Source organism: Pristis pectinata, chromosome 3, assembly GCF_009764475.1.
Source record: "Pristis pectinata isolate sPriPec2 chromosome 3, sPriPec2.1.pri, whole genome shotgun sequence".
Classification (NCBI taxonomy): Eukaryota; Metazoa; Chordata; class Chondrichthyes; order Rhinopristiformes; family Pristidae; genus Pristis; species Pristis pectinata.
The window spans coordinates 25,113,198-25,138,241 of NC_067407.1; the positions used below are offsets into that span (position 1 = coordinate 25,113,198).

The following is a 25,044-nucleotide window of genomic DNA, read 5'->3' on the forward strand; positions in this document are numbered from 1 at the left end:
CTACCATGCTGTCTCTAATCTCAAGCAGTGTGTGTGTGCATGCATGCTGGTCTCCTTGCCATTGCACCAAGTCTACGCTCTGTCAAGACCAGGTGGTTGCTGCTGTGCAACTGACACCCAATATTATAAGAATTCATCCCACTTGCATTGAACTGAAGTAGAAGCAAGTCATTCCCAACCCTGAGTGACTGCATATGAAGAACACAATTAAGAAGATGGCTATCCCCAATGTGGCCGATGTTGTTCATACCTAGCTGTGTTTACTTGTGCTTAGACCTGAAGAGTTAGGGCTAGGTTTGCAGCAAACTAATATTTGAGCTTCAGAAACAAGGCTGTCCTTTGTTGATTGAGTGTCGATCTGATCCAAGTCTTCACAAAGCTGCAGGGATGCTTAGATTAAAATTGCAAAGCAGGAGATACAAGTTCAGCAATAAGGAAGAAAGATTTAAAAAATTAAGCAGCAGCTCCATGATCTTGGGATGTTCCAAAATGTTAGTTTTATAAGGCAAGGAACTACTAACAGGAATGAGATAACCATTTAATATTTTTGATGATATTGATTTAGTGAAAGGGAGGAAGAATACCTTTTCCACTTTGAAATGACTGATACGATTTCTTTCACCCATTTCGTACACTCAGTCTTGCTTTGACAAAAATTGCCATCTCTGATAGTGTAGCACGGTTTCAGTACTGCACTGAGGGATTGAGAAATTATTTAGTCCCTGGAAGGAGGATTGAATGCATAACCTAACTCGGAGGGGAGTGAACCGAGACTGATCACTTAACCCATCAAATTGGAGATAAAGAATGTTGCTTTCCAGAACCACATTTATTTTAAACTCTCAGCAAAAGCCATTAATGCTGTATTAATTAATTAATGTATTCATAAGGAATAGGAGAGAGATATTGGGAACAGAAGTAAAATTCTAGGAATAAACTTGGAGCCTCAAGATACAATGACACTAATAATTTATTCTACCTGAAATGAACACTAACTGCATTTGATTGAAAGTAAGATATTTAGTTGTTGTGATATGACTAAAGTTCCTTTTCTGGGAAGCATATTGAAAATAGCAGTATTAGTTGTTGGAGCTTAACTGCTGGTACCACAATGGAAATATGCAATTACATTCCCAGTGATGCTACCCTTAAAGGAGCTAATGCAGGTTATGCAGGAGGATGACTACAATTTTTGCAGTCACTGTGAAGCATAAATAGGTAAGTATCTTCTAATGGATCACAGCTACAGCTTGTCCTCGCATAACAGTTCTTCTCTTATGGTGAGTGTACAAGATGGTGGATATGTCAAGTCTCACTTACTTTCATTCAGTCACTTTCCCATGTCATTGGGAAATGTAACTTTTTGTACAACTTGTTCTTTCCTAAAAAATGTAGGTGTTCAGTTTATCTGACAGTTTTCCTGACAGTTTTATCAAAAGAAAGAACAGAAATGAAGAATTTGCATGTAAAGCTTTCACAACTTCCTTTCTCTTGAATTAGGTGTATTTGAAGTTGTTGTTATTGCAAAGTCACCCACACAGAGCTAATATGTGCACAGCAAGTTCCCAAAATCTAATTATCTGCTCTAGTGATGTCATTTGAGAGAATGATCAGGAAAAAAAACTTCCTTGTTATTCCTTGAATAGTGCCATGGGATCTTTTGCTTCCATCTTGGAGGGCAGATGGGGCTATTGTTTGATATCAACTGAATGATGGTACCTCTGGTTCTCCCTCGGTTTTCACTGAAGGGTTGGCGTAGTTTACATGCTTGTGCCTTGATCGTCAATGCTCGTAATTCTGATTCAGTGACCACTGAGTCACAGATAGTGGATTCTCAACTGCTTTTTATGATTTCACTTTAAAAAGGTATGAATGCATCCTGTAAACAGTGATTGTTCCAAATTGTGTTTGTTACATGGTTTCTTTTGTTAGACCCTTGCCTTGGTTAATAAAAGATCAAGCGATCAAGAGGAGGAGGGAATTTCCCCAGGTGCTTTGGCCAAAATTTATCCCTTCACTGATGCCACAAAATGTAGCATGGCGTTTTGCTGTGCATAGATTAGGTGACTACATGAGGCACTTCAAAAGCAATTGATTTACTGTAAAGGAGTTTGGTATGTCCTGACAGTGTGTATATTGAAACCACTAATATCCAATGAGTTGCACTGATCAGCCAATAAATTGGAATTAGGGAAGGATTAATGGCAGGATTTACAGCAAATGTCTATTTACTTGTCAAACACCAAGCTAAGCAAATTCTCTTTACAAAGCCTATTTAAAAGAGAAGTCTATGTGAACTACAAGCAAATAGATCTTAGCAACTTCTCCAGCTTAAGGCAATGCTTTATAGCAAAAGGCAATGATTAGAAGATATACCACATAGCAAAATATTATGTGCATAAAATTAGTCCCAGTCATTTATATCTTGAAGGAGATGATTGATTGGGTGAGAGATGGAACTATCCAGTCAATTCTGTTCTAGATTGAATTACAGTGGTAATATATCCCATGCTTCGAGGATTTGAAAGGTATATGATTGCAAGTTTATTTTCCTCTTTCCTATGAGCTTTTGCTATTTTTTTTCTTAAGCTAGGCATGTGCTCCCAATATAATGACGGAATGATTTTGTGAAGAGATTGAATTGTATCAGTTTTATCGACATAATTGGGTAATCTGTATCAGTGTTTAGTGCAATTTTAAAAAAAAGTTACTATAATTCTATTTTGTTATGATTACATTCTGGTATGCCCAGGCCTCAAAACCACAGACAGCTCTGCCAAGTACAAAGTTTGTTTTGCATTCAACCTTCCAAAATCATTTGCAATTTTCCTTCCCAATCTCACCGAAATAAACTTTTGAGTGAGGGGACCTGATGACACAATAGTTGGGTCTGCTTTTATTACTTGAGGAAAGTAATGGGAATTATAGGGTGTTAAATGAAGGGGATTTGGTCATTTTAGGCTCTCTGTGATAGCAATCTTCATAGTTACAACACACTTAAAAGAAAATTTAGTTCCCTCTTTCCCAAAAGACAAGCTGCTTTTAACTTGCATATTTTAATGTAGTCCAGTGGTGATGCTGTCTTTCTCTACCCCACCTCCTCCTCCTCCTCATTGCTCCTGTTTAAAATATTTGAAAGGTTTAATGAGTACACCATTTTCATTTCACAGGTAGTACTTGGAATGTGACAGGATCCTTGGAAGACAAGCTAATGTACTGCTCCACTTACCTGCTGTGTACAGAAAATGACCAGACTGATGTTAGGGAAGACTTTGGAAAGAATATGCAAAGCAGTGCTCTTGCTGTGTCTAGTGCACTTTCTTATAATGATGATCTTCTACTTGGATGTCTACACCCAAAGGTTCGACATATTCAGCCGCTTTAACAATAGGAATTATTCCAAGATGCATCAGTACTTTAATATCTCAAAGCCCAATGGAACCTCACTGACCATTCTGGGGGACGAAGATCATTTTGTGTCAAGCAGGAAGTTGGAAAGTAATCTTACAGTCACAAAGAAGCCTTTACCATTATGCCCTGATGTCCCACAGGGGTTAGGTAGGATGCTGAATTCAACTTCTCTTTTTTTTAATAAAAAAGGCTTGATATGTGTTGATCTGGAAAAATGCTTTGTGATTCTGGTTGCCTAGCTATCTGAGTTAGTAGTGTGGCTAATTCTGAGACTTTGTGCCAATAATTTATTGACTTTTTATTATGTTACTGGTACATTTTTGCTGCAGTGGTTTGAGGAGACTGTGGAACAGGATGAGTTACCCGTTCTGTGATATTCTTTTCTGCTTGTTTGCAGAATGCCTCCATCATTCCAGCCGAACTTCTGGAGGCATAGATCAAGTTGGGTTTAGAATGCATTTCACTTGTTCTGTCTACATATTTTTCTAAAAGATAAGGGTTGAAGAATCAACGCGCCATCTTAAAGGGCAGAAATTATATAAAGGTGTTTCAACCAGTCATCTAAATTTACAGTGGATTATTATATGTTAAAGATTAGTAGTCAGAATAAATGGCCATTATATTACTACCTTTGGGATACCTTTGCTGTAATAATATCCATTGCTAATTTCATGTTGTTGGATTGAAATCTATTTAAAACAGAATCTTATTGTTTGCTATCGGCTACTAAATATAATGAAAATTTAAAAACAATTGCAGGTGGAAATCTTGAAATAAAAGCAGAAAATGCTGGAAACACTCAGCAGGTCAGACAGCATCTATGGAAAGAAAAATAGTTAACGCTTCAGGTTGATGATCCTTCTTCAGAACTGGGACAGAGAGAAAACAAGTTAGTTTTAAGTTGCTGAGAGTGTGGGGGAGGGATGGATAGGACAGAGTAGAGATGAGCACTGCAAATGGTTGCCTATTCAAGTGATTGAAGAGGTACCTCCTTTGAAAAGGGGATGTCAAAAGGTAAGGCAATTTTGGGCCTCATATCCAAGGAAAGATGTGTTGGCCCTGGAACGGGTTCAAAGGAGGTTTACAAGAATGATCCCAGGAATGAAAGGCTTAACATATGAGAAGCGTTTGATGTCTCTGGGCCTGTACTTGATGGAGTTCAGAAGGATGGGAGGGATCTCATTGAAACTTACTGGATACTGAAAGGCCTTTATAGGGTGGAGATGGAGAGAATGTTTCCATTAGTAGGAGAGTCTAGGATCTGAGGGCACAGCCTCAGAATAATGAGATGTGCCTTTAAAACTGAGATGAGGAGGAATTTCTTCAGATAGAAGGTGGTGAATCTGTGGAATTCATTGCCACAGAGGACTGTGGAAGCCAAGTCATTAGGCGTATTTAAGGCAGAGATAGATTCTTAACTGGTAAGGGGGATAAGGGTTATAGGGAGAAGGCAGGAGAATGGGGTTGAAAAAAATCAGCCATGATTGGGTGACCTAATTCTGCTTCTATATCTTATGATCTTATGCCAAAGTAATGTTTCCACTTTACGTTATATATAAACTGGTAGTCAACAGTTGACATCGAGCTGACAACCTCCTCTCCTCTGCTTCTGCTAGTTGTTTTTTAAATGCTACTAACAATGGTCACCAAAATGTGAAAATAATTTTATAAATGACTGTAGAGCAAAGTTGCTACACAATGTCATAAGAGAAGAGCTTTAGGGGCACACTATTTGTAGAAACAACCTATCTAAAAGCTTTGATTTTGTAATTCTCAGTTGACATTTAACCAAAGCTGTGTGCAACAATATCAGTGCAGCTCTTCAGGATTTTATATTGTTGTGATACCATAGATTTGTTCCTTTGTGTTACTTCTAAAATGAAAGTTATAAAGTGGAAGCTATAAAAGTTCTGAAGCTATAAAAATTCTACTCCCTTGTCCTATTTCCTCCTCGATTTGGTGAAGATACTCAATGGGAATGAAATAAAAATAAAAAATGCTGGAAATACTCAGTAGGTCTGGCAGCATCTGTGGAGAGGAAAACAGATTTAATGCTTCAGTCAATATTTCATAGAAAGAGGCATTATCATTTTTGTTGCCTTGATATGCATTCAAAGTATCATGACCTAGACTTTGTGTAGCAGTGATCCATCAATGGTGCAGGGACTGTTTAATAGTTGAAAAGAGGAAGTTATTAAGTGAGTGATATATGCCGCTTTGTATTTTCCTAGGATTTTTGTGCCATTGCACTATTTCCTTCGTGAAGAGGTTCCTTTTCATGGCTATGTCCCTGTTAAAATCAATGGCTTTTGAGATTTGACTGGATTAACACCATTTTTCACTCCACTGCCTTTTGGACTTAAAAATAATGGTGTTTGTGGCTTGGCAGCAGTATGATTTATTGCTCCAAGAATAGTTTCCTTTGTCTCAACTTGGTAGAGCTAAAATAGATTTGCAAATATCACCACATGGATTTTCAGAGAACACTGACCTAAAATTTCAACAGAGCAAGGAAAAATTGCATTTGGCTTTCTTGAAAATGTTCAGAGTTTAGTGAGGACCAAGGAACTAGCTTTAATCCATCTAAAAGTGGAAAGAGAGGGCTTTGTTAAGCAAGGAATGGGAAGTGTTCAGGGCTACAGATGAAAGTCAGTAAACAACCTTTGATAATATTTGCAAAGTTTGAAAAGAAAAAGGGCTGGTGTACACACTGGTACTTTTAATTGAGTGCTGAGATGTTAAATTCTATGAAATGGATTACCAGTCAATTGCTTACAATCTTTGGTTACATTGGAAACTCTTTTCCTAACCACACTATAGCTCCTACCATTTTTATTCTTGCATCTTTGTCTATCAGATGTTTTGTTAGAAACAAACAGAATGGAATGAATTTAAGATGGTGGTGGTATGTCCAAAACCTATGATGATAGGAAAGCAAATTGTTCATATAAGGCTAGGTCATACAGTGCTAAATTTAGGTTAATTTACACATTTTCTTGGTAGATATAATAGCACATACTCTAGCTGTATTTAGATTAATTTAAAATGACAGCTAATAGATCGACAAAGACTTGGTACAATACATATCCCAATGGCTCTTTACTTTGGCCATTGGCTTCACTTTGTTCACTGCTGTGCATTCTAATTAAAAGCAGGAAGCAATGTTTTTTGTAAGACTGAAGCAATAAATAACAAAATGTATAGTGTATGTCAGTAATCTTGAATAACTGAACCAATGGTGTCCTGACACGGGAATGAAACAAGTAGCTGTCTTTACCAAGGAATTTGAATAATGAAAACTTTTAGGTAAACATGCATAACCCCAACTCCCATTGAATGTCTATTCTTTAATGGTATGGGCTTGAAACACTTCAATAGAGTGACAAAGCAGTGCTTAATGGCATTCTTGGTTTGAAGGTACTTAGCTCCTTACACCTTTCCTGACACAGCAGAGTATTTAAATTATTAGTGGTCTGGGAATATCTCATGCTATACTGAGCGTCCTGACCAACTTTCACTCGTCTCTAGTTCTCCAAGGGGTCCTCCCTTTTGGTCAGTTGCTGAACATTTTTGTTTAAGAAGCTTGAAATCTACTAAAACCATTATCGGGCATCCTTAAATTGGAAAGTTTTCTGCCCTGCGATTGCCCTTAAGAAAGTTAGCTGCGGGCAAAGCAGTGTTTGATATCGTGGGGCTCTTCAGTTTGCTCTTGGCTTCTTAAGTCTTGCAGTTATCGGCTATTTTGTACTGAATTTTTGAGGCATTTTGAGAGTTCCACATAAATATTATGTTTGAGTAGACCCTGAAAAAAAGCGGCAACTTGTTAAGTGCCAGGGTGCGACAGGAAATCATATTGACCACACCTTTAGTGGCAGCTGCGCCAAGGTGGAAGATCCAGCCTTTTGTATCTGCAATGGACATGATTAATTTATCTTGACAGTGTATTTATTTTTAGAGCCTAACTGCCAGCATTAATATTGATGGCTAGCAGCTGCATTTGAAATCTAATTTCTCATTGAAAAATGATTTGCGCCAAGCTTTTCCACAGCAGAGTTTCAGACATTCCAGTCACGTGATGCCTCAAAAACACTTAAGGTTGTTTTGGGGATTCAGCTGCCCATATAGAGAACGAACAGCACCATTCCACAGCAGTATATATTTTGTAGCAAATAATATGAAGGCAGGGTGAAAAGAAATTGATGAGCAAGGTGACTTCCAATAAGGGCATTCCTGGTTGAGATGCTAATTCTGCAATTCTACGCAGGTTCTTGAGATGACACAGTGAGGTGATTTTGTCAGTTGCTCTTCTGGTTTTGCAGTGATTGCCTGGAAATGGTGAAATGGCTTCAGGAGGGAAATGGTGAATGGGTTTAGGGCTTTGGACCACTGAGCTAAAAAGAGAGACAAATAAGAACATTTCCTCATTGGAAAAATAATTAAACTCAGAAGATCAGAGCACTGTTTTTAAATTTTGATGGCAATCAGGAGATTGATACAGATAGATAATTTGAATTGTCCCAATCAGAGCAAGAACATAATATGACTTGGGATAAGGCATCTGACCCATTGCTTCTAAATCATTCACCCATCATTGTCATGGACTCAATTAGTTTAATCTAATAAGCAACAAGAAAAAAAAATGCTGGTAAAATTTCCAGTATGGTCTATTTTCTTGACATTCTGAGGAAATCAATCATAGGTGATCACTTTAAAGCTGCACTTATAATATTCAGCTTCAGTAAGCAGTATTCAACTGATAATACTTCCATGGTTCTAACCACAGAGGAACCATAGAAGTATCTCTTTGCATTCATTTTATCTATAAGGTGCACCTTTCTGGCTCCACAATACCTGATGTTGCTGTCTTTTCAAATCTGTTATTATCCCTCAAAATACCAATGCTTCCCACGTCTCCAGGCCTACCTCACCATGACCTCCTTTAGATTCTCCCCTGCTTGTGTGATATCTGGTACTGGGTGGCAGACATTTCATCCAGCTCAATATTGGAAAGACTAAAGCCATTCTCTTTGGTTTCTCTGTTCACCAGCCATAAGCTTCTGCCTTCTTCTTGGCCAGCAACTGATATTGAATCAGACCATTCAAAAACTTGCAATCATGTTTGAACCTGAGAAGAGATATATCTTAATACTAAAATGAACTACTTTCTTTTCATTAACGTTGGCCAACAAATTGCCTGCTTCAGCTTAACAACTCCTGAAACCCTCATCCATGGCTTTATTACTCTAGACCTATAACAATACAATAATAAGCAAACTCCCGTCTTCTACCCCTGCTTCTCTTACTGTAAACAAGGCTATCCCAAACTCTACTCCCCGTTCTGTACCTTGCAACAGGTGTTGTTCAGCCATCTACCCCATGTTCTCTAGTCTTTATTCATATCTGGTCAGAGGATACCTCAAGTTACAAATTTCTGCTTCTTGTTTTCACATCCCTCCATGGTCTTGCCCCTCTCTATCCATAGTGTTATTTAGCTTTTCACCCCTCTGCGCTCTCTTCAAATCTCCTCTCTTGGTCATCCCCTTTGCAAATCATTCCATATTTATTGGCCATCCTTTCACCTGCCAAACCCTAAACTCTAAAACGCCTTTTTGGCTTTGGGTACTGTCTTTTGTAGTTATGTAGGCGAGGCAATAGCTGAGGTATTAAAGGAGGACTTTACATTAATCTTGACCATGGAAGGAGTCTCAGCAAAGAAAAATGTGATTGTGATTCTGGGTGGCTAAAAATTGATGAAGAGATGGTATTACAAAATGGCACAAAATTGATAAATCACTTGGTCATGATGGGATGGTTCTAAGGTTGCTGAGGGAAGTGAGGGAGGAAATTAGAATTTGGAAAAATGCCCTAGCCATAATTTTCCAAATGTCAATAGATTCAGGGTGTTTGAAGACTGAAAAACTGCAAATAGAGTCATACAACACAGAAACTGCCATTTTAGCTCACCATGTCCATGGCAACCATCAAGTACCCATCTATACTCATCACATTTGCCAGCATTTGGTCCACAGTCTCCTTTGCCTTGGAAATTCAAATGTGACACCCTTGTTCAAAAATGTTTCAGGAATAAGCCTGACAAGTAACTACAGACCAGTAGTGAGAAAACAGTAATCAGGGACAGAATTAATGGTTATTTGTCCAAATATGTATTGATAAGAGAAACCCAGCATGAACTTGTTAAAGGCAAGGCATAGTTAACTAATACATTCCTCCACCCACTATTCCCCTCTCACCTGGACTCGCCTATCACCTGAACTCATCTATCCCCTGCCTGCATGTGCTCCCCCTGCCCCCCCCCCCACCTTATTTTGGCTTCTGCCCTCTTCCTTTCCAGTACTGAGGAAGGGTCTTGGCCTGAAACATCGACTGTTTATTTCCCTCCATGGATGCTGCCTGACCTGCTGAGTTCCTCCAGCACTTTGTGTATATTGCTCCAGATTCCAGCATCTGCAGAACTCTTTGCGTCTCGGACATAGTTGACTAACTTTATCAAGTTTTTTTGACTAAACGTGTCAATGGGGAAAATCCAATTGATGTATATATGGACTTGCAAAAGCTTTTGATAGGTGAAATATAAAAGGGTTGTCATCAGGATTAGCCATGGAATGAAGGGGTATGCGGCAACATGGGTTGAAAATTGGCTACGTAACAGGAAGCAGAGAGCAGCAGTAAAAGGTTGTGTTTTGGATTGGAGGGAAGTGTACAGTGGAGTTACCCTGGGGTCAGTAAAAGGACCACTGCTTTTCTTAATGTATAATAATGACTTGAACTAGGCTGTATGGTGCATAATTTCCAAATTTGTTGATGTATAACAGATGAAATTTAATACTGAGAAGTGTAAAGTGTCACATTTTCAGTAGGAAGAATGAGAAGAGGTGATAGAGGGAAACTGTTCCCGTTGGCCGGAGGGTCAAGAGTGAGGGAACATTGAATGAAGGTGATTTGCAATAGAAGTAAAAATCATTTGAGGAAAAAAATGTGAGTAGTTATGACCTGGAATGCACTGCCAGGGGTAGTAGTGGAGGCAGATTCAATTGGAGCATTCTAAAGCAAACTGGATAAGTATCTGAAAGGAAGAAGATTGAGGGGCTATGAGGAGAGGGTGTGGGAGTGAGGTGAAGTGGATTGCCCTTGCATCATGCTGGACTTGATGGACTGAGTGGCCTTCATCTGCGCTGTAACCATTCTGTAATTCTCTATAATTTTAAGGCAGACCTTTAAAGCCTACTTCTTTGACCACGCTTTTGGTCATCGGTCTGAATCTCTCCTTATATTGCTTGGTATCACATTTTGTTCGATTATGTTCCTAACCAGCACGTTGGGATGTTTTAGAACATTAAAGGTGGTATAAAAATGCAAATGGTTTTATTTGGCTGGTCATTTAATATATCTTTCAATTTTATTCTTAACCAGATGTGGAAAATATCTTGAGAAAAATTGGATTGCTAATTTATGGAATAGACTTCCATCTCACACAAGAGATGATGATTGGATTTCATAGGACATACGCTTCTCATCTTTGCCCTATAAACATTTAGATGCTTTTGAAAGGAATCTCGATTCTGTTATTGCATCATTTCTAAAATAACTTCAGAACATATTACTATTTATCTTTTGGAAAAAGCATTAACTTGCAAAACACCTTATGGCACCATGGGCCCATCTCTTTGGACTTCCCACACTATTAGTTCTCAAGCTTCCTGCTGTGGAAAGGCATACATGGTGGATATTGGATAATTTCCCAACAGGAAAAAGGAAATTTAAAAGTCCAATTGCTTGCATTTATCTGTAAGCAGCCAACTATATTGTAGCAACAACAAGAGCAAATTTCAAGGTCATTCCCTTAGCCAAGGAAGTTGTGTACAGGAGGAGGACTTGGGGGGTGGGGGGGGGAGGGCTGATCATAAAGGGAAAATTAACATAATAAAATGGAAAAATATAAGATTATGTTACCCACTGAAAAGGCGATGTGCAATTCCTGAATTCCTGAGAATTGGTATATTTCCAATCAGATTGTGAATTTTGGTGTGGGCAGTGAACCTTTAAGTGGGACTTGTGCATTTTAAAAATTTCATTTGATATCAAAAAACAAAATAAAAGCTTATTGTGTTACTTTAACAAATGGAATGTTATTTTTGTTGTAAAGTGATGTTCTGATATCTAAATGTATATTCTATACACTTGGATTTGTAATCTTTTGATTTTATTATATATATATCCATATGCATCATTTTTTTTAAATCAAGGATTTGAAAGGATTCAGTGATAAGTGAACAGCTGCATTATTCTGGATGAAGTATTGCCAGTACAGTGATATGTAAACTGAGATGATGAGAGTCTTCATTTAGGCATGATTGTTTTTCTTCTAGCCTTCAGGAGATGATTTAAAATTGAAAATCCAATTTAAGTGCAAAGAACTTGTAAGCAACTACATATTTTGAGAAAATAAAGCTAATAGTTAGTGGCTTTGTCTTTTCCAATTTTATTTTCTCTTAAGTTTTGTTTTACGGGTGAATCAGTTAGCTGGTAAACTCCAGTAGTTCCATGTCAGTAATGCTATGATGCATAGTAGGCAACAGAGGGGTTGATTTTTCTCAGAGCAACTGAATATCTAAATACTGTGGAATTTTACAGGATATTCTTAAGTGGACAAAATAAGTTCAGCATCTATTGGAAATCAATGTTATTAAGAAAATGAAGAGTAACTGGGGTGCTTCCCAGCCTAGCAACCTCAATTTTTCCCCACTTTCAGCAATAGAGTAGCCAAATACTGCAAGAGAACTGGTAATGGAGTTGGCACAGATACCACTAGCTGGCTGGTGCAACTAAGGTGGCCCACAGTAATAGATGATTTACTCCATCTGTGGAAGATGCTGCAGGCATTCTGGATGCTACAATCCAGTTCAAGGCTGGTAGGCGGACTTCTATCTTAGACAGGATTTGATTGTTGCTGACAAGCCCTTAATGCTGCCAGCTTGATATACTCGGCACGGTGGTGTAGCAGTTAGCGTTATGCTATTGCAGCACCAGTGGCCGGGGTTCAATTCTGCTGCTGTCTCTAAGGAGTTTGTACGTTCTCCCCGTGTCTACATGGGTTTCCTCCAGGTGCTCTGGTTTCCTCTCTCATTCCAAAGGCGTACAGGTTAGGAGCTGTGGGCATGCTATGTTGGCACCGAAAGAGTGGTGACATTTGCAGGCTGCCCCCTAGCACATTCTTAGTAACGCAAAAAGACTCATTTCACAGTGTGTTTTGATGTACATGTGACTAATAGATATCTTATCTTACTCTTGTCTTTTGGGTGAAGGGAGTTCTAGGATTTAGATTCAGTGATAATGAAGGACTTCAAAGTTCTGGATTGTGTCCAACTTGGAGGGGAACATGCAGGAGGTGGTATTTGGTATTGGTATTGGTTTATTATTGTCACTTGTACCGAGGTACAGTGAAAAACTTGTCTTACAAACCGATCTTACAGGTCAATTCATTACACAGTGCAGTTACATCAAGTTAGTACAGAGTGCATTGATGTAGTACAGGTAAAAAAAATAACAGTACAGAGTAAAGTGTCACAGCTACAGAGAAAGTGCAGTGCAATAAGGTGCGAGGTCACAACAAGGTAGATCGTGAGGTCATAGTCCATCTCATTGTATAAGGGAACTGTTCAATAGTCTTATCACAGTGGGGTAGAAGCTGTCCTTAAGTCTGGTGGTATGTGCCCTCAGGCTCCTGTATCTTATCTGCTGCCATTGTCCATTTTGTTATTAGAGTTCATGGGCTTGACAAGTGCTGTCAGAATCCTGGGCATGTAATGACTGTGCATTTTGTAGATAGTACACCTTGTATCTATGGTGCGTCAGTGGTGAAGGTAATGCATCTTTTGGGTGATTTTGTGGAGTGCCAATCTAATAGGTTTTTTTGTCACTCAGGAATTCTTGTGTGTTCCTAGAGTTGTGCTCATCTAGATAAGTGGAGATTTTTACATCCCACTGCTGAATTGTGCATTTTATAGATGGCGAAAGGGTTTTGCAGAATTGGGGTGGTCACAACAGGATTCCCTGCCTCTGAACTGTTCTTGTAACCACAGTAGTCACAGTGGTGACCCCCACCCCTAGATGTTGATGGTGGGGGATTTGGTAATAGTAATTGAACATCAAGTGCTGGTGGTTGCAATCTCCTTTTGGAAGTGGAAACTTTTTGGCTTTGTGTGGTTCTTGCATTACTTGCCAGACCACACCTGCATGCTGTTTAGGTTCCCAAGAGCTGCATCTTTTTCTGAAGAGTTACAGACACAGACTACTCATAGCCAGGCCCAAGATAGGCTGGGCATATTTTTGGAATATGCATCTATTTCAATAGTGGATAAAAGGTCTGATTTTGGCACTGATATTGAGGAATTTACAGTGCTGGAATGGGCCATTTGTGTCTTTCTGGCTGGCAGAAAGCCAGAACAGATAAGGAGTGAGTGATGTGGACATGATGACCTTGTGTTATTTTTTTGGAAGAAAAATCTCTTGCATACATGCTTCCTGCTGCTTGTACAGCCTTGCCTTCCATGGTATTTTAATGTCCAACCACTGAGACTCCTCCCCTTTTGCACTAACACACTGACGTGTGATGTGTGTATTTACTCTCCTCAGTTTTATCACGGACCTTTCCTTATTGTTCAGTTGATTCTTTTTAACTATCTTGAATATCTCATGAAAAAACTGCAGTTGATGGAAATCTGAAAAAGGTTGGAAGATTAGCCAGCAAAACAAAGTTAGTGTTTCAGATCAAAGACCCTTTGTCAGAACTGGTAAAGAGAGAAAACATTAGTTTTAAGTTGCAGAGTTGGTTGGATAGGGCACTTGAGCCAAGCAGTTTTATATGTAGTTTAATATTGTTTTATATGTCATCTAATATTGGCTTTGACTAAATCTTCCACGTACAAGAAGACATTAAAAATAGTGTTAAATCTAAGGAAAAGACTTATTACGGCTTGTAAGGGAAAAAAGTAAGCCTGAGGACTGAGGGTGTTGTAGAATAGGATGACCAAGAAATTGATAAAGAAAGGGAAACTAGAATTTGAGTGCAAGACTTCTACAAAATTATTTCGGACCTTAGTGAGACCACAGGACATGTACAATTTTGGTCTTCTTGCCTTAAGAAAAGGAAATACTTGGTATCGAGGGAGTGCAATGAAAATCTAGCAGGCTGGTTCCTGGGATGGTGGGTCATCATATGGGGTGAATAGAATAGGCCTCTATTCTCTTGAGTTTAGAAGAATGAGAAATAACCCATTGAAATATACAAAAGTCTTTGGGGGGTGGAATCTGGCTTGGATACAGGGAGGATGTTTCTCCCGGCTGAGAAGTCTTGGGGTAGGCCATTAAGGACAAAAATGAGGAAGTATTTCGGTATTCGTATGATAGTGAATCTTTGGAAATCTCTACCCTGGATGTCATTGGAAGCTCAGTCATTGATTTCAAAGATCAATAGGTTTTTGGATATTAAAGGGATCAAGGAATGTACGATTAGTGCAGGAAAATAGTGTTGAGATATAAAGTTAGCCATGAGCTTGTGGTATGGTGGAGCTAAATCCTTTCATCTCTATGTAGCTCTGAGGAAGAGTATATATATCTAAACTCAGTGAGTTTAAATGTTTAGGATTAACCACATTACAGCACTTTACTGTAAGCTGCTTCCCACATCTTATTTAAAGACAGGGTAATGTGTGTAATGCAGCATATAGATGAGCTTTCATCTGCAAATTATTCAAAACTCATTAACCTTTTCAGTTTTAAAATGGCAGAGTCTTAAAAGGGAAATGCAGACTAAGTAGAACTTCTAATTGTTGCTGCTAATAAATTATCATCAGTTAACTCAACAGTGCTAGGGATCCGATTAAATTCTCTCAACTCTTGGTCACTAGCGAATTAGGATGGCCAACTCAGACATCTTTAATCATTTCCATGTCAAAACATGCTTAAGATTGCCTATCCAGCATTTCCTTAACTCCTTGTTCCATATCACATTGCTTTTCTGATTTTTGTTTTGTGTGTGATAGTGCACAAATAGAAGTTGAACTAATTGTACCAATTGGCTTTTTAACATACTCTATGTTCTGGCTATTTTGTCATTTTGGAGTATGATAGCTCAAAAATGCGCTCATTCACTTTAGATTCCTAGGTAAGTGCATACATAGTAGTGTTTAAAAGCTATATATTTGGAATGGGTCATATGTCTAATATGACCATATTGGCATTTATCTACCGAACAAACAGTCCTAATCACATTTTACTGATATATTTCTCTATCCCTTCAATACCTCCAAAGTCCATCTGCTCATCAAAACTAGTGAGCATCAAAACTACATTTTTTGCAAAACCAAAATCCATCATTTCAAACTTAATTGAGTTCTGTGTGCCATTTGACCCATCTCATCAGTGATCAATTGCATTTTTATTTGGTCTTCCAAAGTAGTAACTGTGCCTTTCAATTTACAGAATACAAAACGCAATATTGTTAATAGTTGTAAGGCTCTGAAAGATACTCTTGCCCTTTCTATTGTGAAAGCCAGCCAAGCTATCAAATTCATCTTCAGAGTGAACATTGTTTCTTATTCAGATTATGTTCTCGCATACTTATGACCATGTTCTGATTGCCTCTGTCGTACTTCCTCAGCAGCAATTAGTCTCCATGAATTTTTTTTAATCAATTGATTTCTGGGAGTTTGAAGCCTCTTTGTTAGACACTTGAAAGCACAAAACTTGATGCATTGTTAAGTATTCCCTGGAATGCCAAAGCTTAAGTTGTAAACCTTTGCATCTTTTTAGAACAAAACTTTTTTTTTAATGGGAGTTTATTGTTTTAAAGGGTTTACATCATTGTTGAAACAACTGGTAGATGCTCCAGATAACTTAGAGTCTTGTGTACTCCATAATTAAGGTTCTTTCCTCATGAAGATAATGTTCTTGTACAGTGACCCAATGGTTTTATATCATGAAGTGCCTGTTGATGTTGAATTAAATGTAAAAATAAATTTAAGACAGGGTTTTGAAGAATTATTTGAGTTTCAAACAATGCACTTAAGAAATTATATTTATTCGACTATTTTCATATCCTCAGAATGTTACACGGCGTTGTGGCGTTCTGAGGAAATCAAATGAAATAGATGAGCTATCAATTTATTTGGCTGGGGAATATCTAACTGACTGGGTTTCATTCTAATGCATATTATCAAGTAAAAATGCTTGTAAGGGAAGAGGAAGTGTTAGGATAACAGTAGGTTAACGGAAATTCTGAGTGTCTGAGGATTAAAACTATATTGCAACTCTGAATCATGAGTATAGTATGTGATGCAGTTGAATGTTTTTTTTCTCTTAATAAGCCCTCTTAAAATAAACTTCTTTAAATGGAAAATTTTCTTTGGAAGAATTGTGTTGAGGAAATTACATTCTTTTGAATTGTTGAAGTCTCTTTTTGGGTCATTTCCTGCTTCCTCTCAAAGTCAAAGTCACAATCGAGTTTGTTGTCATATGCACAAGTACATGTATGCACAGGTGCAATGAAAAACTTGCAGCAGCATCACAGGCACATAGCATCATATAAGCAGCATTCAAAAGAAAAGCATAAATTAAACACAATTTATACAAGAAAGTACACAATTAAAACAAGTTTTAAAACAAATTCCATTTTAGTACTAAGTGATCAATGTGATCATAGTGTTGCTAAACTCTAGTGATTAGGGTTGTGCCGGTTGGTTCAGTAACCGAATGGTTGAAGGGAAGTAGCTGTTCTTGAACCTGGTGGTGTGGGACTTCAGGCTTCTGTACCTCCTGCCCAATGGTAGCTGCGAGAAAATGGCATGGCCCGGGTGTTCCTAATTATGTAAGTGACAAGTAACTTTCAGTATTAGGGGATCTTAACTATTCCTTGTCCAATTGAAACTAAGTAGGGTTTGGGGACAGGGAAGGTTGAAGGTGTATTGGGGCATTTAATAATCCCTGGCTGGCTTGGTCATAGATTTGCCACTTGCTTTGAGCCAATTGTGATATTTCTCAGCAGACAGCGCTGAACTGGAGCTACCAGGTGCCCTTTTTAAATGTATTTTAAAAAAATCGTGGTCTTATGGCAGACATAATATTCTTGATCTGAGCTCTCAGTTATCAGGAAAGCCCAGCTTTCTGTTCCTCATACACAAGAGGCCTGTATGATACAAACCAATGGGTCTTATGCCAAGAACACACAATCCTTCTTAATATCCCACGGAGTACCATAATATGCAGATCACTTTTCATTGCTTTCAAGTCAAAGTAGAAAGCATGTTTGAAGAATAGCTGGAAAATGCATTAATAACAGTCATCAGGCCTATATGAATGAGTACATATTATAGATAAAACATCTCAAAATTGGCAGATTGAAAATGAACTCTTCAACTCCTTGGAGTTTACCAGTGCTGTCACCATTCATCAAGAGAAGGCTGCAATTTGAAACTGAAGCCTCTTGCGCTGAATTGCTCTGAAACTTTAAAATGTTCGGAAAGAGTATCTTTATTTTTGTTGTATTATACAACTTCTGGTCAAAGCAAGTCTTGGGCTGGATATTGTCCCTCATTTCTCAGGATTAAATTCTATTTGCCACTCTTCTGCTCAACTGAGCACTCCACCATCATCCTCCTAAAGATTTGTGTTTTCCTCTTCCCAATTTCCTCTTTCCCAAAACAGCCAATTTTTGTATCATCTGCAATTCTTTGTATCATGCTCCTTAGATTTATGCTTAAATCATTAATGTGCATTACAAAAAGCAAACAGTGGGAACATCATGATGTTACCTACTATTGTAAAACCTTTGAGGTCCAGTCTAATAACATCGTGAGTAAAGGGAAGATCCAGAGTTCCAATCATGATGCCTTGACTCTAGAGGGTGAGACTTTATCTTTTTACTAATAATGCCCTCCACCTCCTCTTTCCCTTTCCTTCTTAAATATCGCATACCCTTAGATGTTAAGCTCCCAGCCTTGATCACTCTGCAGCCATGTCTCCTTGATGGCAATTATATCATATCTGTTAACGTCTATTTGAGCTGTTGAAATATCTATATTATTGCCATTTTTTACTTACCCAGTCCCTATCCCTCACTGGGGAAAAACCATGTCGCAGAGCCTGCTTACTCTTGGTGGGCAGATTTCTTGAGACCAGGTAGCAAGTGTCATCCCTTCACAACTGAAGAAGAAAATCTAGGCCTACGTATGTTGATTCACAAATGATTCTGCTCACTTGTTTTAAAGGGAAACCCATTAGAATAAAAAATGTAGGCAATGTGGTTATGTAGAGAGCACAAGACTTTGTGTTCTTTCTGGTGGAATGTGATCACAAAAGGAGGCATTAATAGACCTTGGCCTTGCTGCAGCTTCAATAGTATCTCAAAGCATAACTCGTGCGCAAAAGTGGTGTTTAAGGTGGTTACCAGGCAATGATTAATAGATATAAGATTATTTTAGCAGAAGACAAAGGAACACAGACTGTTATAGAATTGTAGAAAGTCTATGACACAGAATAAACTCAGCTAGTTGAGAAGGAATGGCCCACCTTCCAGCACCAGGTCTGAAGCCCTGCAGGATACAGCTCTTCTAGTGCACATCAATGTGCCGTTTATATACAGTGAGAGTTCCTTCCTCTGTCACCCTTTCAATCAGTGAGTTCCAGTCCACTGTCAACCTCTGGGTGTAAACATTTCCCCCTTGCCTTCCCCCAGTCTTTGTACCAATTACTTTAAATCTACATCTCCTGGTTTTATCCCAATGGAAATAGGTCCTTGCTATTTACTCTATCATACCCATCATAATCTTATACTAATAACTCTATCTGGCCATCTCAGTTCTAAAGAAAACAACCCAGCCTATCTGTAGCTGAATTTCCCATCTTCAATCCTCCTAGCCCTAATGCAAACACATCTTTCCTGTAATATGGTGGCAAGAACTATGCAGTATTTTAAGCTGTAGTCTGGTTAATGGTGTTCACAATTCTGATGTTGATATCAAATCTGATATTGCATTGTACGTGATTCCAATAAAACTTCCCTGCTCTTTAAATTCTTTGCGAGGTTTACTTTTTATGTACTCTATCATCCTGTCCTGCAATTTTGAAGGAATTGTGGTGCCTCTATTCCTCAAACTCATGGATTCCTCCCACTTATTATATACTTCCTTGTCTTCTTTCAACTCCCCAAAAGCATTGTCCCTCACTTCTCAGGATTATTTGCCACTCTCCTGCTCAACATCGTCCTCCTAAAGTTTTGTGTTTTCCTCTTCCCAATTTCCTCTTTCTCAAAACATCCGATTTTTGTATCATCTGCAGTTTTTTTGTATCATGCTCCTTAGATTTATGCTGAAATCATTAATGTGCATTACAAAAACAAACAGCGGGAAGTCCCACTGGTAATAGCATTCCAGTCACAAGAATATTTGTCAACCATTAGCTTTGTTTCCTCCCAGTAGACCTATTTCGGATCCAATTTGTCATTCGTCCTGAGATGCCATGTGTGTTTACTTTCTTAACCCACTTGCCATATGGGACCTTGTCAAAATCCATGTAGACTGCATCAAATGCACTACCCTCATTGACCCTCCTTGTTACCTCCTCAAACAATTCAATCAAGTTAGACAGGATCTTCCTGTGACAAATTAGAGCTGACTGTCACTGATTTAATTTCTACCATTCTACAGATTAGAAAACTGAGAGAGGACTTGATTTGAAATATGGTTCTGAGGGGTCTTGGGTGGAGAGGATGTTTCATCTTTGGGAGAATGTAAATTGAGGGATCGCTGTTTAGAAATAAGGAATCATCCATTGAAGATAAGAGAGAGAATACAGAAATGAGGTGAAATTTTGTCTTTCAGAGGATCATGAGTCTTTGGAAGTCTGTTCCTCAAAGGAAAGCTGAAGCAGAGTCTTTGAATATTTTTAAAACACAGGTGGATGAATTCTTGGTAAGTTGGGGAGGGGGTAAAATTTACCATGAGTACGCAGGAATGTAGAGTTGCAATTACAATCAGATCAACTGTGGTCATAGTAAATGGGAGAGTTGATTCAAGGGGCCAAGTAGTCAACTGACGTTCCATGTTCATATATTGTTCTTGTTAATGCTTCTCAACCCACATGTGGGACCCCATCTGTAGAAACGGGTGGATGGGAGTTCCCCGAGATGACTGGAGGTGCATGAGACTTGAATGCTACTGAGGTAATTTAGGTAGAAAGTTGATCAAAGTAAGTAAAAATGAATAAACTCATTACATCAGCTGTCCCTGGAATTTTGGAATAGCGCCAACTTCGTAAAAGAGCATGACAATGTCATCGTGAATCAATTGTTTGGGGAAGGAAGTGGGGAGAGGTCATATTTTACCATTGTCAATAAATAGGGTTTTCATTCAAAACAAAATGGAACTCCTGTTCTAAATAAAGGTTGATCATGTCTCTTGGATGAGATTCCTACAATTTGCCCACCACCAGTTAAACTAATTGACCTGTAATTATCGATTTATTCCTTTTTAAAAACTGTACAATGTTAGCAGTCCTACTGTGATCTGGCAGCACTACTGTGGCCAGGGAGGAGAAAATGATGGTTTGAGCCTCCGCAATTTCTTCCCTTGCTTCTTTTAACAGCCAGGGCTATAATCCACTTTCAAAGATGCTGGTGTCTAAAACTACAATTTTTACTAAGTTTATCCCATTCATTATTCTTTCTGCTACTTTTTAAACTGAAACCTTGGCATCCTTCTCTTTTTGGTGAACACAGGTGTGAAGTATTCATTGGGAACAATATCACAACTTTACCTCCATGCATTTGGTCCCTAAAGACCTAGCTCTTTCCTTGAATATCCTCCTGCTCCTTATGTAATTGTACAACATTCATGGATTTTCTTTGACTCTTTTCTTGCCAGCATTTTCCTACACCTTCTCTTTGTTTTATTCATTTCCCTTTAAAACTTCACCCCTGGAGTTTCCACTCTCTTCTACAATCTCTGTAGTAATCTTGATTTGGCACTCCCACCCTTTTCTTTGTAGGAATATTCATACCCTGAATCCCTTGAATTTCTTCCACTTTGCTCTAAAACTGAATTTGCCTTCAAGGTGTTATTCCAGTTCACTTTTGCTAAATAATTTCCAGCCCAGTTAAAAAAAATGTCTTCCTCCTCCCCCATTTAGAACCTTTACCCCATTGTATCATTACCCTTAATAACTATGCTAAATCTAACTGATTTATGATCACTGCTGCAAAAATGCTCTCCCACAGATGCTGCGTCCACTAACCCAGCTTCATTTTCTAAAAATAAATGTAACATTCCACTCCCATCCCTTCATTTAGAAAGTCTATTCCTTTTGTATATTTTACACTGAATGTATCCAGTTAATATTAAGGCACTTGAACCCCACACTTTTACTGCCCGAGTACTTTTACACATGTCAGAAATTTGCCTCCTGTCTTCCTTGGACTGTTTCGAAGTCTTTAATACACCCCCGGCAGTGTGTTTACCTCTTTTTTTAATTCTTCACTTCAACCCATGTTGTCCCACTTGATTCTTCCAGCAGATCATCCCTTGATTTGTTTCTTTAACAATATTGCCTCCATTATCTCATCAGAAAATCCTGCAACCAGGACTTGCTAGTCCTACCCCTCTTCAAGCCATGATTGGGAACTGCTAAGACTTTGTACTTCCATATGGTTAAGAAAACACTTGGCACATGTTTCCTGTTCACCAAACTCCCTGTGTTTAGATAAAGACATTTAAGCACACCAGACATATTTTTGCTTATTTCCCCACCTTTTGTTTGCTATGCATTGCCCTCTAAGCCCTTCAACTAATTTTCTGTCTTTCATTTCCGTTTCTGCTTTTCTCCCTTCTGAACTCCTTTGTCAAACTAGTTTAAATCTTCCCCAATAACACTGGCAAACCTGCCCTTAAGGATATTGTTCTTAGCCCTGTGGAAGTATAATCCATATTGGCTGTATAAGTCCCACCTTCCCCTGAACCTTAGATAGTGATGCCCCAAGAATATAAAGACCTGCCTCCTGCATCCTCTGTCCAGCCACAATGATAGCTATCTTTGATCTCTTTCCCAACTGCTTAAAATCAGTAGGACCTTATTCCCAGCTCAACCTCTGTCTTTGGACAACAACCTCTGGCTGTTTACCCTCCCCCTCCAGAATGTCCTGCAGCCACTCGGTGACATCCTTCACCCTGGTGGCAACATACCATCCTGGTTTCATGTCTGTGGCTATAGAAACATCTGTCTACTCCTTTATCTACAGGATTCCTGTAATCGTTGTTCTACTGATCTTTGCTCTGTACCATTCATGGTGCTATGGTCTTGGCTTCTCTTCTCCCATGAGTATTTTGAACTGAATACTGTTTAAAGAGCAAGATGTCTCAGGGTCTCCTGAACTGCCTGCCTGCTCTTTTTCATCTGATTGGCTGTTGCCCATTCCCTCTCTGCACTCTCCTGAGCTGTGAGGTGACCACCTCCTAAAACGTGCTAACCTTGAGGCACTCACCCTTGTGGATGGACTACATTGATACTAGCCACAAGAGATTGCAGATATAGCAACAAGCAACCTGCTGGAGGAACTCAGCAGGTCGAGCAGCATCTGTGGGGGGGAAAGGAATTGCCGACATTTCGGGTCAAACAGGTTGTTTGTTGCTGCAGTCTCTTGAGTCTCCAGGCAACAGGGAAGAGTTGAGGGTTGGGATGGGTGGGTGGTGGTTCAAGAGGCAAATAGGCACATGTCCACACCATCTGCGACTTGCAATCAGAAGAGCCTCCAGGATTTGAGGAGGAGGGTTGGGTGAGAGGATAACATCATCTTTAATGCTTCTTCACCCACTCTGCTCTTGGCCACACAATCGTGTCACCTGCTTCACTGCAATGAGCTGAGGGAGCTGAGCTCGCCCCTTATTGGTTTGGTGTTGCTATTGCTGATTATATGCCACTGAAATACAAGTGCATTGGTGAGTATTATACAGTGTGTTTGGTTGAATAGGTGAGTGTACTGAAGCTGTAAGATTTGGCTGTGAGGCTTAAGGTAACAATAAATGTGTGTGGAAGTAGTGAAGTAAAGCAACATTAGGTCCCAGTCCTGGGTCACAGAGGTTGTTAATAGCTAAATGATGATGGTGTCATTTGTGGAGATAGTGGAGCAGTTGGGATTTGACGTTTTCATTGATTTTTTTTTTAGCTTCATGTGAGTCATTGAGCATTTTGAGGCTTGGGATTGGCATCCTGTGTTACCTCCACCCGTGGCATTTTGACTACCTGCCTTCTACTTTTTCTGGAGCAAGACATCCCATCCTGTTTCTCTACCAAGACTTCTGGAATCAGTTGGATAGTTTCTAAGTGTTGCTGTTTCACAAAGTCACTTTAACGCCTGGCTAGTAAGTTAAAAATCTGCTCCCATGTTTTCTTAATCTGGCATCTTCTTGTGCTGTGCCAAATTATGGGGTTTCTCCAGAAACTAGGGCAACTCTATGATTAGATTTCATTAAAAATTGACAAAACAGTTTTGCCTGTGGTAAGTGCTATTGTTTGTACATATGAAGGAGCTGGAAAGAAATATTTCACTATAAAACGTGAAAGTCAGAACCTAAATGCAGATAAAGGATTGGCAATAGATTTATCCATAATATGTTAGCATTCGAGAAAGATGAATTCAGTGCAATCCAAGTCTTTCTGTTTTTATTGTAAAATGTTAAATTTGAAAGGAGTTGTTGTCTTAGGTCGATGACCTTCCATCAGAACTTGGAGAACTTTTTTCTTTTGTCAAGAAGGGAAGTAGTGTACCAAATCTGAACTAAAGAAAGTCCCACAAACACCAGCGCAATCTTCCTGATTACCTGGAAGTTTGCAGTTGTTTATTGCTACAAGGTATTTTGTATCCAGTTGAATAATCAAACAGTGTCTCAACTGAAAGATGATATATGTGCCTGTATCACACTCTTTCAGTACTGTACTGCACAAGTGTCAACTGGGAATGGAACTTTAAGGATAATCTTCTGATTTGGTGGGGGGAGAGTGTTATGACTGAGCTTAATCTGACACAAACTCACAGGTGTCCTTAGCACTACCTAAATGCCTATATTGCATTACCATGTGCATATCTGATCAGACTACTGAAATCTAAGGACTTGTGTTGGAGATAAACCAGCCACGAACACCTACCAAGATCTAATACATCTAATTAAACTTTAGCTTCAGATATGCATTTGCAAGTGCACACCTGCTCCTTGAGCTGCCCTGCTGTGTCTCAAACACCTGCTCATTGTGTTGTCCTTATTCAGCAACTATTCTTCTCCTGTTCAACCAGGTTAATTAACACTGCTGACTTGCCCACATGGCAGACTCTGCGTGGTGATTGTAACACACCAATCCACATTACTGACACTGTGAGCCGCCTTGTGTCTTCTCATTGACCCGCTGATCCTGCTCAAAAGCTGGCAACCCTCCCAAAAACCGTTTTCACAGAGATTCTCGAAGAATAAAATGCCACAGCATGCTCTATGTGAAACCTAACTATGTGGGAGTCACAGACCCACTTAAAAGCCACTGTGCAGAATTCAATTCTTTATTACTTGCTTTCTGTTA

At 39.0% G+C, this 25,044-nt stretch overlaps 1 protein-coding gene across 1 annotated transcript in view; it reads left to right on the plus strand.

The window, feature by feature from the left end:
• Window positions 1-25,044, plus strand: part of b4galt2 (UDP-Gal:betaGlcNAc beta 1,4- galactosyltransferase, polypeptide 2) — a 257,205-nt gene that overhangs the window by 35,071 nt on the left and 197,090 nt on the right. Inside the window, exon 2 of the mRNA XM_052011687.1 lies at window positions 3,171-3,558. Within this exon, the coding sequence (XP_051867647.1) occupies window positions 3,246-3,558 (313 nt within the window). The 5' untranslated portion in view covers window positions 3,171-3,245. The remainder of the gene's footprint in view (window positions 1-3,170; window positions 3,559-25,044) is intronic.